The following is a 16,544-nucleotide window of genomic DNA, read 5'->3' as shown; positions in this document are numbered from 1 at the left end:
TGTTCGCCATTCCTTTGAGTTATGGACACTATCCACTTTGTTGCTCCTCCAGCAGAGGCAGCAGCAGCAGCAGCAGCAGCAACTCAATTTAAAACTTAAATGAAATTAGCTAATAAAACAGAAGAAGCCGGGGAGCAGCGGACATCGGAGCACTGTATACTAATTAACAAACATTAAGGTGCTCATCACTCAAAATGTTCTCTTTTTTGGGGTTGGGGTGGAAGGTGGAAGGTGGAGTGGAGCGGGAAAGCGACTTGATGAATTCGGTTGGAAAATGGTTATTTTTTACGTTTTAACTTGTGCTGAGAATAGTCACCAAGTAAAGCTATTTTAATTTGGGGGAATTATTTTGTTAGTTTTGAACTAATTAAGGTTTTTGTCCAATCGAGTTAGAATTTGTTATTTACGAGAAATGAGAGAGTAGTTTGATAAGCTGTATATGTCCTGCTTTAGTGTAGGTTAGGTCCTTAACTTATTTCTAATTCCATAATAAATGATAAACCATAATTATTTTAGTAAACTTTATTCACCTGTTGCTTTGTGATGTAGATGGGCTTGTTGAGCACCACCCAAGTGACTGTTTCGTGGCAGGCTGGTGCCGTTGTGGATCCATCGTAGGTCATGTAGTGATCCGTATCCGGAAGCAAACCGCGAATGGAGAGTCGCTTGACAAAAGCCTCATCGCCGCCATACCGAATGCGCTCCAGCTGATCGGTGAGCATGCGCAGCTCTGGGTTCGAGAGGTCACCCAGCTAAGGAATATGAGAGAGTTTTATAATAACCATTTTTAATAGCAAAACAGATAGGTATCAGCATAGAGTAATAATGTAAAACAAATCAATGGAAAATGCTTTTAAAAATGTCTTAACTTTATATATTTCTAAGTTTCTAAGCCTATTTTAAAAAGTCTCCTTAAAAGTAGTGTTAAAAACAAAGGAAAAATTTAACTTAGAAGGTGATTATGATTTGATAACATTAGATATCACATATTACTGGGCTTACTGGCTCATATAGGTCGTTAGTAATAAGTTTTAAGTAGTTTATTTTACACTTTTTTATAATGGAATATCCTCATATAAGCTTCATTCTTTCTTATTTCGAGTGAATTAAAGTTTTCTTGAAGGCATCACAAATATTTTTAAAAAATAAACCCACAAGTTTAAGCTGCAGTATTTAAAGATTAATAAAACTTCATATGCAACATAAGAAATCATAAATAAGTTAATAATTCATCGCTTTAATGGTGGCCTTTGTTTATTTATCGGTTATGAATTTTGACCAACTTGGGACATTACTTACCTGCAGGAGAATGGAGACGCCGACGATGCCCTGGGCGCGATTGAGGGCATCTGAGAAATTTGCATACAGCTGGGAGTTGTAGCCGAATATTTGTATCTGGGGAAGGCAGAAGGGGAATGAAGAGTCAGCAGGGGTAATATATATGTATGGAGAAAGAGAGAGAAAGAGAAAGAGACAGAATGAGAGACCGGAGTGAGATATGGCAAAGGACTAGAGAATTCTTTCTTCGTTTTTTTGGGTGTCCTGCCTCCATTCTTTATTTCTTGTGTGCTGTGGCCAAAACTTTATTGTTGCTCAATTTAAGCCCAAATGCATACAGAGGCGGTGACAAGCAACCATACAACCAGGGGGCGTGGCAGGGGTCAACGAAAGCTTTCGCCTTGTTTCGCATAAATTGCCCCAAAATAATCCCAACTATCAACAAAATGCACACAAATACAAGCACAAACACAAACACTAAAACACGTGGCCAAACACACACACACACACATTCGGAGTTTGGAGAGAAGATCAAGCAACAAAAACAGCAAATATTTTGCTTTTAGCCAAGACACCAAAAGGGCCAACCACCCTCAAACTCCTACACTCAAACACACTCACACAGTCTCATGTGCATTTGCACTTTTGTTTCATGTCGACAACAAAACGCCTACAGATGAAGAAGATCTAAGGGAAAGAGGGGAGAAAGGAGGAGAAGGAAGCGTATGAGAAAGTAGAAAGAGGAAAGCAGGAGTCGACACCACAAAATGAATCCTACAACGAATGCTTAAAGCGAGGGTTGCACGAGGTGTTAGGCGACTAAAGAAGATTCTTTTATAAGTTATCGGTGGATAATGGGGTATCTATATAATATAGAAGACTTAAAACATTTTTAAAAACATAACAAAAGTATGGAATGCTGTTAAAGATGTATATTTTTTAGCCTTTTTATAAAGGTAACTTGGAATAAAAACCAATCTTAGTTAACTTTTAGATACCTCCTAAAGATGGGCTCTAAAGGTTTCGATGACTTACAAATATTATATAAATAATTAAGCATATACAAAGAACATATATTTTCCGTTTAAATGTTGTATCTTTTAATGGATAAACATATATCTTAAATTCCTTAGAAAATCAACCCAGCCCTTGCCCTGAACTTCCATTTAAGTTTACTTCTCGAGCATCCCCTGCAATTGTTTGTGAGCTTGTGTAACATGTGTACATGGATTTCGGGGGGATTTGGGTTCGGGGATATGTTTGTTTCTCGACGTGCGAGTGAGTGTGTTCCTCTGTATGTGTGTGTGTGCACGGAAGTGTGTGAGTGAAGAGGTGTAGGTGTGAGTGCATTCGCTGGTTGACCAGACCAGACGCACCGAGCGGAAGGAAATGCTGCAGACAATAGTGAAAATAATAATAATAATAGCAGAGAGCACACACACACACACACACGGATGGCCAGTGGGCGTGGCCGTAGGCGCTGGGCAGTTAATAGTAGTGGTCCTGCCAAACCATCTTCCCCTCCCCACCCCTGGACCTTTCACATGTCCTGTCCCGACTTTTAACTCTTCTTTTTCCCTGGGAATTGCACGAACCAAAAGGAGAATGGCTGGAAAAAGCAAGGAACTGGGCCGGGGGAAGGGGGCGGTGAGGCGTGCATTTAAATATTAAAAAACTACATGCTGCAATTTTAATGTGTGCCCAGCAAGGCAAATAAAAATTAAATTAAATTAAAATTTCCCAAAGTTCCTTTTCCCGAGTGTTTGGTGAAGTTGCAATTGCCAGAGCAGCGGAAAAGAGGCGGCAAGTTGGGTGGGAAAAATGGCAACTAATGCAAATAGAAGAGAAGTTTCTATCAAAAATGAAGAACTCGGCGTGTACAGTGCGTTTCGTAAGCTAAAGACTATAAAAAATCTTCAAATATTTAACAAAATTTTAAGAAATAAAAAGCCATCAAAGGTGATTGAGAAATCACAATGGGAACTCTATAAACTTCTTAGCCAGAAGATACTAGTAACTTAATTTGTGATTCTCCAGCTAGTTAGTCACGAAACGCACTGTCCCTGCATATATGTACATACACTTAAGTATATTTGGTAATGCAGATGCAAATGAAATTTTGACGAGACCATGGCAAACTGAAGATGGTTGGGTCCTTATCGTCCTTCCCCCGTTTCGGCCTCAAGGACTGGCCACAGTCCAAGCACAAGCTATGTTCATTCACACAAAAATGCTTCCTGCTCTTAGACGACCGAAATATGTAGCTAGAGCCAATCCCGGGTGTTAACTGCATGAGAAAACTGAACAAGCAGCTTTGCCACTTGAACACCAGATGGCGCACTTTTTGTTGGTAATTAAAAATTTAGAAGAAAAAACTTGTTTCCAAACTACGAAAGTTGGTGTAGACGAGTTTAGTTTAGCCACGTTTGAATAAACAAGTATTTAATAATATATTTTTGACAAAAAATAAACATATATATACAAGGCAAATATGTCGGCAATGAAGAAGGAGAGTCATTATCACGAAGCTTGGCGTAGTTTTGGAAAGTTTTGAGAGAGATTTAAGAACTAAATGATTATTTCTTTACTTTAAGCTGAGTTGAAAATATAACTAAACCGATTGACTCAAACCAATATAGTCTTTAAATCAATTTAAAGTTTTTCCCCGCCTCCCACGCGACCTGTAAATTGATTTTCGCAATATATAAACCATTTACCCTGCTTAATTTCTAATACCTTCACACCTTCGGCCTAATATCTATGAAATTGAATCATAAAAGCCAATGAACCGCCCCCTCCTTTTCTTTCTGTGTGTGTGTGTGTGTGCTTAGTGTGGCAAATGCGAAACAGAAGCAGTATGGGTGAGCGGAAAATTATACAATATTTGACCGCAAACTAAAATGTTATATTTCCGTTTCATTAAACAGCCAAAGCCTGTGGCAAAGCAAATAAATACAAGCAGTGTGTCTGGGTGGCAGCAACAAATACGATACTTACGGATAAAGACAACAACAACAACAACAGCAGATCCAGGCTACAACAATAATGGTAATAACAACAACAAGGGCAAATAGTGTAAGTACCAGCAAATAGCCGGACAACAAGCCGGCCAAAACGCAAAGAGCCAAAAGCCTAAGCGGTGTTTGGGGATGCCTCGTTCTTAGTTCCTCGTTCCCCGTTCCCCGTTCCCTGATCCCCGCTTTCCTTTTCCCTCTAGTGTTTGTTTGAACAAAGCCAGCTCCTCTGGCATATTTCTTGGCCAACGCACACACATACACACACCACTAGAGGCAGAAAAGCTGGCCAACACACATAAACACATACTCACACACACACACACTGACAAACAGATAGACACACGCAGAGCAAAGGCAACTTAATCAGATCAATTACACATGTTTTCACTGCATGGATTCCACAGACCGTAGAGCCCAGAGCCCAGAGCCCCAGACTCAGGCCTAGTCAGTAGTCCACAGTCCTTGGCCAGCTCACCCTCCTCCCTTCTCCCACTGCCTTTCGCCCACATTTTAACCCCACAGCAGGAGCAGGAGCAGGAGTCAAAGCGACCGTCGCGACGCCAGCTGCTGAAACTTTGCCTGGCCAGCACAGTGGGTCCTTCTGCCTCATAAACCCCATCACACAGTCCTTCTGCAGTCAATAAGCTGGGACAGACAGTGGGGTGAATCGGAGTAAGTGGGGGTACTTTAAGGGCTTATAAATATCTTTGAATTTATGAAATATTTTAAGAACTTTCTATATCTTTTATACATTCTAATATCTTCATTATCTTCTCAAGTACTTTCTATTGTCATAAATTAATTCCGATTACAGCTAGATTTAAATCCATTTTAAATCAATTATCAACTCAGTAAACTTATAAACGTATGCTGTTAGCAATTCCGATAACCATTATCATTGGCTAGTCCTCAGTCCTCAGATTTTTGATAAGCTGCCAATAATTTGTGGCTGGTGCTTAACCATATCGATTTCTGTGATTTCCAATAAATGCAGATAACAAGTTGCTAAACTTTCCTCTACTCTACAGTCGAACTTCGTAAATCGAACTAACAAAGTTAAAGTTACGATGAGAGTATATATCTCAATATATATCTTTAGACAAATCAAAGCCATATTGTAATATTCAAAAAACAAACCAACTTTGCCCCTTAAAATCACCCACTGTACACAAATATTTTGCCTAGCAGAGGTAACAGTGGGCTTATTGGTTTGGCTGGGAGGGATGTTGATGGAGGTGGTAGAACGAAGGACTCAGGACGAGGAAAATGGCATTCTTGGCCCTTCAGCCGCTTGACTTGGCTTTCGTGCTGCACTGACCGGGCACGATAATATTGGCCATGGCCAGCAGGAGCACAAGAGCAGAGGAGCAGAAGGGCAGAAGCCTGGTGGTTTAGGCCGAGAACATGGCCTCATGTCAACACTTTGCCGCCTATGTCTGGTCTGCCCCACCTACCCTCGGCCCAACCACCATCCTCCTTTCGGTCTGTGTCAGTTTTCTAGACAAATGAAGCAAATTAGCTTAACAACGCACTGGGGACATTGTCAAACACGCATACCAACACACTTACACACACACACAGCAGAAAGCTGAGGAGGAAAACAGAGGAAGGAGCCGATTTACCGGACCCAGATCGCTCCATTTCTGGCCGCAGTTTGTCATGGTTGTCTGGGCCCTCATTCCTGGGAGCACTTTCCCGATGCACTTGTAGCACTTTCGGCTAATTATGCCCGGCACTAAAGCGAAAGATAAAGGAGAGAAGCTGAAAAACAGGGAAGAGAGCAGGTCAACGCGATTTGCTGGCGTTTTGAAAACGCGACCAAATGGAAACGCTGAGAGTGCAAAGGTAGTCCGGCAGGATAACAAGGGAATGCGAGATGTTCGGCTAAGGATTGTTAGGACAATGATTTGAGATGAAAGGAAAACAATTTTTATGAGGATCTCACAAAAACATCTATATGCCTGAAAGTATGCAACAATATATGTCTCACTTTATCATTCGAGGATCTAAAAGGAAAGATTTTGATAGATAGCTTATTAAGAACCATCTCTTTAAATTTCAGCAAATAAATAAATAAATACTTTTAAGAATATTATAAGAAACCATAAAACAAGAAGCTTTAACTAACCGCCATGTCAGTCGCCTTCTAATAATACCGCCTGGACTTTGAAGGCACTTGAAGAATTCTCTTAGCCAACCGCTTTAAACGCCGTCTTGGCAGTTTGGCACCTTAGTGCCTGACTTACCTGGCATCATAATCCAATCAAGAACTTCACCGAACTCATTACCCGCCCGCGGAAAATCCACTCAGCCCCCATTAACGACTTAGTAGCGTTTTAAAAGGTGGAAAAAACGTGCTTTAATCGCTGCCCGCCTGCCTGACTGCCTGACTGCCAGCCTGGCTGACTGCTGGTTATCCTTTAAACGGATTTTCCGAAAAGGGGTTGTACTAGGACAGTTTGAGGGAGCCGAGGGGTCGCTAAAATTACAGCACGACCTCATTAGCAGCAAATATTTTGGCGTTCGTTCGTGCTCAGTCACTCAGGCACACAGATAGAGATACAGATACATTTGTATATTTAAGTACTTCATGGTTAGCGCGTAAATTAATGGTTAAGCCATCGCCGGTTGTTGGTCGTTTCTGTTGGTTGTGTTGCCCGTGGTTTCCAACCGCAGGCAGGCAGGCGGGCTGGCGGGCTGGCGGGATTGAAAGGGGCTGATTCTGACCATAACGAAGGGGGTTAAGTGGGGGTGAATGAGGCTTAGGGAGGGAGGGGAAAGCTGACCCAGTACATTATAGATCGCCTACCGATGAGCACGTGACTGCCGGATGGCAAATCACCCGCAGAGTGCGGTGAAAGTCGCTGGAAAATCACGCCCCAAATCACTTATGCCCCAGGCGATAGTTGGACTCACGCAGCCATCACTAAATCACAACCACCCCTCACTCCCCCCACCCACCAATCACACTAAAAACCAAACCTCTGGTGATTAAATTTTAGCCACAAGACAAGTGCTAAATTACCGCGGCCCAAAACAAATCAAAATTAGGCAACTGTGCATTGCAAATAGAAATAACGCATAGCTGGCAGCATACCCGGAAAATCCCCCGGAAAACCACTCCCCCTCTCAGCCCGCCTTGCCACACCTTTCAGGTGTGCGCCACTGGCATCCAATGACAACAGGCTACCGAAATCCAAGACACGGCTGCAATCTTGTGCGGATTTCATGGGGATTAATTAAAATTGCCAATTACGAATTCATTAAGGCAGATCAAATTCCCAGGCGGGGCCATTAAGGCGGCTTTCGTTACGGCCGGGAAATGCCTTTACTGTCGGCTTCCGGGGGGAACTGCCACTGGAACAGGATCCCTTGGCCGCTCTGGTCATATTTCGACGATGAGTTAATTGGGCCATCTTCCCGATATTGTTTATTTTTTCGGACAGGAACGATATCGAAGTTTACAAACCAATTTTTAGCTTGACTCTATGAAGTCTACTTAGGAAAAATCCTGCTAAATTTCTGCTTGTACTTATTTTTAAGTTAATATCTCAGTACGAAGCCTTGCTTGATTCCACAAGTTAAGAGACAAATTAAATTTGATTCTTCACTGCACTTAGAAATCAGCATTGATAGTTTATATTCCGATTTTGCATTTTTTTTTACTAGATTCTTTGCCTCGTTGAAAAGTAGTTTCCAAGTGGGTCTCCGACTCCGCTTCAGTCTCCCATTTCAGTTTGGCAATTGTTTGTCACTTTGGGCTTAAGCCGAGAAGGCAGACTGACAGAATGCGTTTTAATCACCCGATTGTTGGCACAAGAGTACAAATCGAGGCTGAGCAGTGAATTGTTGAGCTTCTGGAGGCCCCCAGGCGGGGAAATTGGAGTCTGCGATGCTGTGCGGCTGCAGTAGTCGAAGTAATTTAACCGAAATACACGGCACACTTTGTCACTCGCGAAAAGAGAGCCGGCTTCACCCCTGGGCGGGTTTCTAATTAATTTGCGTTGACATTGGCGGTAGCTGGATGTCGGGGGTTAAAGGTTGCCAGCCACCAACTGCTGACATGCAACAGATTTATAACGTTATTTGTTTGTCGTCTGCAGTCGGTTGTCGGTAGTCGACAGACGACAGTCTACAGTTTGTTGTGGCAGCTGCGGCTCACTTTTTGATTGCCTGGCAGCAAAAAGGAAAAGCAACGGGAAAATCAGAGGGAAATCAGAAGGAGAAGCAGACAAAAGCGCCGCATGACCAAAACGAAAATGGAAATGCGACTGCAAAATGAAAATGAAAACTGTGTCGCACATCACTCAGGCAAACGCAACTCAACCCGTCTCAACCCGTCTCAACTCAACTCGAGTCAAGTCAAGTGGCCAAGGACCAGACAGACGCACGACAGGATTAACCCTCGGGAGCGGAGCACTCTTTGCCACTGAGAGGTTCTTAAAAAAGCGCCACGGAGGATTCTTGATTTCGGGAATTTGCTTTGTGGAGGGAAACCCCTCCATCTGAAAGATCTCTTATTAGCCGGAACTGAGATATCACAAATGTGGGATTATCTCTTGCAGAGGAGCATAACTTATCCTATATCAGAGTGGCACTATCATTGTGATTTCTGCACTTGAAGAGCCTACAAACTACACTCTCCGAACTGCTACACCAAAATGACATGCCTCTAAGATTAAGATATTTCAATCTCCAATATTCGGCACTACCAAAATCTTCCGAAATGGCTGTCAAACTATGAAACCATCGCCCCTAACTAGTTCAGCATTGATCAAACATTTATTGGCCAAGTTTGTGATGTGCCAAGCATGTAGGACATGGGCCCATAAAATGGCCAATGTATTTTCCCAATATGCTGGCAGGACAAAAGTTATGGGTTCATTAACACTAGACAATAACTAATTCGGAGGAGCAACAGCTGTTGGGGCCGCAAGAAATGTGTTTTAATTAATGAACATCTGGCCAGTGAAATTTGTCAGAGATTAGGGATTCCAGCCACATTCTCAGGAGTCATTGAGTCAATGGAGAACACTGGCACTTAGTTATAAATCTCGAGTAATAAATAACCAGCCAAGACGTAGGCGGTGGCGGTGGCTGAGTGCCAGGCAGGCAAACAGAACAGAATCCTTTGTTGAAAGTCGCGGGTATTTACATATTTTTAATAACGTGCTCGCAAATCAACTGAAGCGAGCCTGTGTGTGAACTTGACATCAAAATGAACAAAACACGGACTCCGAGAGGTTAAATCATATTTGACAAACAGCAAACAAGGGGGCGAGAGCACGCATGTGTACATTCCGGAAAATCCAGGGGGGAGGTTGCATAAAACAGACAAGGTGTCTAAGCGAATCGCCTGCCCCCTCTGCCTGCCTGCCTGCTATATGACACATAAATATGTCCCTCTCCTGCTTCCCGAAAACAATGTACAAATAAAACAATACAAAATCATCAGCCATCAGGAGCAGGCTGTGAGAATCAAGAGGGAAACGCTTCTCCAAATCATTCACTTAAATTGCTAAGATTTTCTCTTGGAAATCTTGGAAATCTATAAGAGAGAGTAAAGGAAATCTGGTGATCACAAATCTATATTTAACTATCCTATAAAATCAGAAATATTTTTGTTTAAAATTACTTTAAAATTCTGTTTCAAAGTAGCTTAAAAATATGATAAACAATATTTTTTAAAAATATAAAACAGCAGTATGGAAAATCAGAAATATTATTTCAAAAATCTAAATCTGTCCACTAAACTTCTTACAATATAGAAACCTAACTAAGCCGCCTTCTAAAATATTCCTTCTCCGAAAAAGTGTGAATGATGCGGACTGCCTTGGGGGCGGTAAAGTGGAAAAGCGGAAAATCTGAGGCTGGGGGGGGCGGCAAATCAAAGCGCCAGACAAGTGGGGCGAATTTCCAACATGTTGAACCTGGCGACGACGTCGTCGCGTTGATGATGATAACGTCGAGAACTCCAGACAAAGAAGCCGAGCTCTTGACTTTTTTGACTTTGTTATTTATTTTATTTGCCGCCACCCCAGGGCCCCGTCTCTTTGCCACCCCCTCTCATGTTTTTTTTTTTTTTTTGCGACAAATCGACATTTGCTGCATTAAATGCTGATCAAATACACTTCCGCTCGTTTATCTGTGTAAATATTTGAGCGGGCGGGCTAACAAGTTTACAGCCACTGGCGCAGGGCCACAATGTCAGGCTGGCAATGAAATGACGCAAGAAAAGTTGGAAAACTTCCTTCACCCTCCTTCTACTCCTCACACAACCATCCAGAAACAGAGGCAGACACAATTGAATTGTTAAAGAGGGAAATCTGTTGACAGGCAAAGAACCGAAATAGAATCCATCGGAGGCCTTGAGCCCCTGAAAAAGTGTCAAAGTGTCCCATGCTAAATTTAGGCCTCACCCTGGGCCGGAAATTGAGAGTGACACCGCCAGTGGCAGTGGCATAAAGAGCAAGTGTAACTCACCTCCGCCGGGAACGTGTAGCCCTCGACACTGTGCTCCGATCCGAATTGGTCGTTCAGTCCGTAGTGCATGTGGATCTCGTGGAAGCGGTAGCGGTACGACAGCGGTCCGCCGGATATATTAACCGGCGTCTGCATGCCATCATAGTTGGCCACCGTGTCATTTCCGGCCGTAAAGATAACGCTGTGACCCGTATTAGTGATCAGTCCGGATATCTAAGAGAGGTAAATGCGATATATAAGAAGGTTGTAAAAGTGTATATAATGTTATCTTAAAGTAACTTAAACCTATTCAGAGAGTCATTAGTCATGGGTCTGAACTCTCAAATCATAAGCTTAGTCATTGATAGCCATCACCCTTTGACCTATCATTTGGTGAGGGCTTAAAACTAAATTGTTAAGAAGTAGAAAGTAATAGGTAGGCTTATTCCTAACATAAGAAGTGGAATATATACAAAATGTTCTGTAGAACTTATTAGCAACTTACAAAGAGGCAGGCAGAGATAGTTATGAAAGATCTTTGACTCACAAAAGGAGTGAAATATCTGATACAGTAGGTCATAAATGTATCATTAATAGTATTAAATATTAATCATATGCCTTTTTAATCTCTTTTATTAATAGTAATATTAAACTTAAAACTTAAAAAATACTCCCTAAATACAACTAAGACTTCAAACTGACTTCGAAAACTGAAATAAATTTGAATAAATTTGCATAAAAAACTTTCTAAAAGAATCATTTTCACAGACTTCTTTCTCTGCTCTTAAAACGTAAATTTAAAATGCAATAATATTGATCATTAGTAACATGGGGGAAGAATATATCACAAAATAAATAGCCCTTAGGGCATCCATGACAAACCCAACCTTACTTCCTTTTTATACTTGGGCATTAAGTAAATGCTTTCTAAATAAAAAGTATCAGTGATGGATTTAGCAGTTAAAAGTAGATATAATAGAAGATATAATAACATAGAAAACAAAACAAGTAATAGAAGTCCTTTAATCATCCTCTTATAAGCAAGAAGTTCGAATATAAAAACAAATTTCTGTTAAGATATTTCCCCAAAAAAATGTTAGAAATTCAATGATTTGGCACACAAGCCAATAGTTTACATAACAAAATGCAAAAAAATATATTTTCCTTATTTGCAAATACATATTAAACCCTAGAGGAGACCCTTGACAGATCTCCAGACTCACCCTGTGCTTGTCTATGTGCATGGGCCTCAAGTTGGGATCGAATAGCAGGCGCTGTGGCTCCAGATTGACCGGCGACTGGCGACGACCCTTGTTGCAGAGCGACCACTCCGGATTGATGAGACCCCAGAAGGCAGGACCTGCAACGAGGAATGGGTTGTACTCTATTAGAGAGACCTTCGGATCGATCCCGGACAGGGGTGGCACGGAGATTTATGAACCCCCCTACAGTTTGCCTCAAACTGTTTCCAAAGTTTCCTTGCCGACCACAATTGTGGGTTGTTGGCTGGCTTGGCTCTGCTGGGCTGTACGGGACTGTGCTGCAAAAACCTGCCACAAATTGCATAATGGCAAAAACGGAGGGTAGTGGGGGGTAGTGGGAAAAAGTCATGGGGCCAGAGGCCATTACAATATTTGTCTGCATCTGCATAGGTGTTGGACTGCGTTGGTTTAGTTTTGTTTTTTTCTCTGCTTTTTGGTTGGTTTTGCGTCTGTTTGATTCTGGCCACACGACTAAGCCATATAGACCCGCTTCCAAGTCCCCAGACTTGTTTAATTTTGTGCGGTTTGCTTAGTTTTCCTCCCAATCACAGTCCCCCATTCGCCATTCCCTTTACTTCATTTCCCCCATTTCCACGACCCACTTTAACACAGTAAAATTGCAGCTTTATCTGCCGTCTCACTCTCAGTACGTACTTCTATCTCCCTTCCATGGCTTTGACCAACTTTATCTGGCAACCTCTGGCAGCTTAATTTATGGCAATATGAAATCAAGCTGAGCTGCCCCGAAAAACAATAGGCCAGCTTTTTTTATTGCCAGCTCCCGGGGGCAAGTCGATCCTTTGGCCAGTTTTGTTGCTATTGTTGAGTTGATATAATCTATGGTCCTTGTGTTTTCAGCAATTGAAAGTGTTTCATTTTGGTTTTTGCTCGAAGATCCTAAATCTGCCACAATCCAATCGATGGCTTTATGGTTTCCCCTCGACTAAAAATGTCATTTCCCATTCTTCGGCTTGAGTTTTCCTTAATTTATTCAGTTTTGCACTTAAGATAGTTGAATGCTAAGGTAACAGCACTCCATCTTGTGGACTTAAGAGTCCGTTCTGGGTTAAATATTACACACTAACAGGTGTTCCATTCCATTTTATACCATAGACGAGCAGTTACCCATTCCCCTATACCGCACCGAGTGCCTTAATTGAGTTTATGGTTTTTATTTATATTCTTCGCTTATCCTTTCATTCCGCAATGTTTTTCGCTTGCTTGCTCAAGGATCAACCCATTATTAAAACCTCTTCTGGCCGTTCCATTCGAGTCCGTTCCGTTCCAGCCACTTGTAATCCCATTTATGGCACACTTTAAACCCCCCCACCCCACTCCAACCTCACGTTCATATCCATAAAAATGCTTCGCCTGCAGTCGCATTGCGTATACGACACGTAGTACGTTGTCTGACTGCCTGGGCTGGCTGTGTGGCTATATGGATAGCAGCGGCGGCGGCGAAAGGGGGGCCCTGGGAATCAACACGTTCGCTGCGAGGCCGCAATCAGGAGCTTCAATCATAGATATGCCACGTACTCGCGTTTAAGCGATTGTTGACCTCAACGACGCCATCGCATTAGCCAAAAAGAAAAGCCGAAAGAAAAGCGGATGAAAATAAAGCATGAAGAACGGGCAAAATAATCCTAAGAGTGGGAAAAATAACCAGTGCGCGCCTGATGAAAAACTGGAGATGCCACGGGCGTTAAATGGGTTAAGCAATTAAACCGCTGGAGCGTGGCTATCTTATAGGTTTTTCATTTTAGCTGGCTTAAGCAGAGAAGTTTAGATGGCCTGCAAGTTGATGTTTCTTAAAAATAAAATCAACTAACCATAAGGAGTTGTAATTTAAACACTTAATAACCATTTAAAAAGAAAAATAATCGAAGAATTCACCAAACGTGTCACGTGCTCATCGCCAATGCAGCTCGCGGAGTGGGAAAAGGAAAATCGGTTGGTGCTAGTCAAAGTCTTCAGATAACGCCGAGGAGGATGTTGCAGTCTCGAGTCTATTAAATTGCGGTCTGGAGTCGAGTCAATGAGGCAATTGCCAAACTATTTTAGCAGCCATTAACAACATTAGTGGCTTGGCTGACTGGATCTGGATCTGGTTCGGGCTGTTGCCATGATGGGTGGGTGGTGGATGGTATTCGCGGGTGATGGTGGTTTTCTTTTTTTTTTAGCCAGACACTCTGGTGCTAAAGGCTAAAGGCTGCAAGCTGCAGGCTAAAGGCGGTGGCATGAAGCACGCTTCGTTTGATTCCGTTTGGCCGCTTTTATTTGGCTCGTTGGGAGTGCAAATCACGTTAAACAAGTGGCACGTTGCAGCTGCAACTGCAGCTGAGGCTTAGCCGTCTTTTTCAGGGGGCAACCTTTTGCCATTTACCACCAGTCGCCCATCCTTTTACTCCACCGCCACACTCAGTGGCGTTCCCCTGGCGAGGGATTCCGAGTCCTCCTCTGAGCCGGCATGCATGCAATGCTTATGTAAATTTATTTATGCCAAAAGAGACACAAAGTTCGCCTCGGATTTCGGTTGCAATTTGTTGACAACACGTGTTACAAGATACCCCTGTTGCCAGGCTCTTACATCGAGCGAAAATCAGATCTTCAAGTTCAATGGAAATCGATTTAAGACTTAGTTGGGGTTTCAATCTTATTTTTAGATTTAGACCTGTTCGGTGGTTAAACTGCACTAACTTGAGGGTGTAAAAATATGAAATAAATATTTAAATTTCAACCTAAAATAATCTCTTTCTGTGTACTTTAAAGTTGACTATCTTCTTTATCTCATAAATTTTCATTATTTTCCCTTCTAGCACTTAATTTTCTCCATCAGATCATTTGAAATTCCATCAGAATTCGGTTTGCTGCACTTAAAGTTTGATTTTCGTGCCACCTATCTGGCGTTTTGCACTCCTCTTTTCCCTGCTTGCCAAATCCAATTCAAAATTCAAAGCACTTGAAGTTATTTATGCATTTGTCTTGTGCAAATGGCGTCGCCGTTGTGTCTCTAATAAGATTAAGAAAGATGCTCCTGAACTGAAGGGAGAATGCAGAGTGTTTCCACTGGAGTATAGAGTGAGTGAGTGAGATAGGTAGGATTGGGGGCGAGGGTGTGAGGGAGATGGAACAACGCTTATCGGCTGTCTGCTGTCCTGTCTGGACATAATCTCCACGGACCTTTGCCCCGATTTCTTCGCTAGTAGTGACACATGGCGAACTGTTCTCCATTTCTCCTATGGCGATGGCGATGGCATTTCGGGGCACTGTCTCCTTCTCTATCTCTATCTCTGTCTCTGTCTCTTACCCATTCTCTATCTCTGTCTCCGTCTGGGCCTCTGCTTATCACGTTTCAACGCCAGACAATGGTGAAAAAAGGAAAGTTCTCTCTTTCTCCGCCTGGACTCTTTGAATACTTTGTCTGCCTTTCCATTTGACAGCTGCAAATCGGCTTCGTCGCTGCTTTCGTTGCCTTTCCTCCACCTTACCACCCTATCTCCATCTCCCTATCTACCATTTTCCATTTTCTCACCCCATCCATTTTCCTTTGGCTCCTTTTCCCATGCATTTCACGCGTGCAGCTTCAGTCGCTGAGAAAATCGTTTTACACCGACAACAACGACAACTACAATCGCACTAGCTTTTCCTCGACCACCACCCCCCTGGGGCAGGTGTAAATGACCCCCCCTCATGAATTTTCCCACCCATTTTCCCTTCAACTTTGTTGCTGTAGCGACGCGTGCCGCTCGTTGGCTGAAATTTTACTTTCCGCTTCCGTCCGTGGTTATTGTTGAGCTTTGATTAAAATTTACTTTGTTGTTGGTATTTATGAAACTTAAACGGAGGCGGCGAAAGGGTGGCGAAAGGGGGCTGGTTAAAGCTTACCTGAGATACCGTCGTATGTCCACCAATCCTCCCAGCTGACGGCAAGCAGAACTGCAAAGAGAAAGCGGTGGAGAGTGCATCAGATTTCGATTTTCTCGTTGATGAATATAAGCCGCGAACATGTCAAAGATCTGATTGGGTCAATATATATGTTACCAGGGCTATAATGCCTTGTAAATGTTTGGGGAAAAGCGCAAAGGCATGGACTTAAATATCGTAGGGGTGGCAAGGGATTTTAATGGCTTGCCTTTTCATTAACATTTAAAGTTGCCTTTTAAAATAAAAGTGTTGATTTTTCAGAAACAAACCAACTAGTCAGCTTATGACTTGTACTTAACATATTATTTACTATTTCTACTTATTAGTATTGACTTTAAGGTCCTTTAAGTAAGTTTTTCTCAATTTATTTATGTTTTTATGAGAACTTTTAGTTACCTGAATAAACCTTAAACCTTAATTTGAGTTAAAAAAACAGGCATTTGTCTTGTGTTAATGTTAATTAAAGTCTTAAAAATACTTAAAAAAATAAACTTCTATATAAAAAATCTGAAATTAGCCGATGTTTTTAACATATATATCTCAATCCAAACTAATCATGATCTTTTCTTTAATAAACTAATAAATAACTTCCATATTTTAG

At 42.1% G+C, this 16,544-nt stretch overlaps 1 protein-coding gene across 1 annotated transcript in view; it reads right to left on the bottom strand.

Moving 5' to 3' along the window:
- LOC108103164 (carbonic anhydrase-related protein 10) overlaps window positions 1–16,544 on the bottom strand; it is a 56,471-nt gene that overhangs the window by 7,567 nt on the left and 32,360 nt on the right. Inside the window, exons 3-7 of the mRNA XM_017208545.2 lie at window positions 15,905–15,955; window positions 11,981–12,117; window positions 10,779–10,991; window positions 1,300–1,395; window positions 531–752 (exon numbers count right to left, since the gene is read on the bottom strand). Coding sequence (XP_017064034.1) covers window positions 531–752; window positions 1,300–1,395; window positions 10,779–10,991; window positions 11,981–12,117; window positions 15,905–15,955 — 719 coding nt within the window. The remainder of the gene's footprint in view (window positions 1–530; window positions 753–1,299; window positions 1,396–10,778; window positions 10,992–11,980; window positions 12,118–15,904; window positions 15,956–16,544) is intronic.

The sequence above is a fragment of the Drosophila eugracilis genome, unplaced genomic scaffold (genome assembly GCF_018153835.1).
Source record: "Drosophila eugracilis isolate 14026-0451.02 unplaced genomic scaffold, ASM1815383v1 contig_649, whole genome shotgun sequence".
NCBI classification, from domain to species: domain Eukaryota; kingdom Metazoa; phylum Arthropoda; class Insecta; order Diptera; family Drosophilidae; genus Drosophila; species Drosophila eugracilis.
Note: the sequence above shows the minus strand (reverse complement) of the source record. Positions and strands in the feature narration are given on the sequence as shown.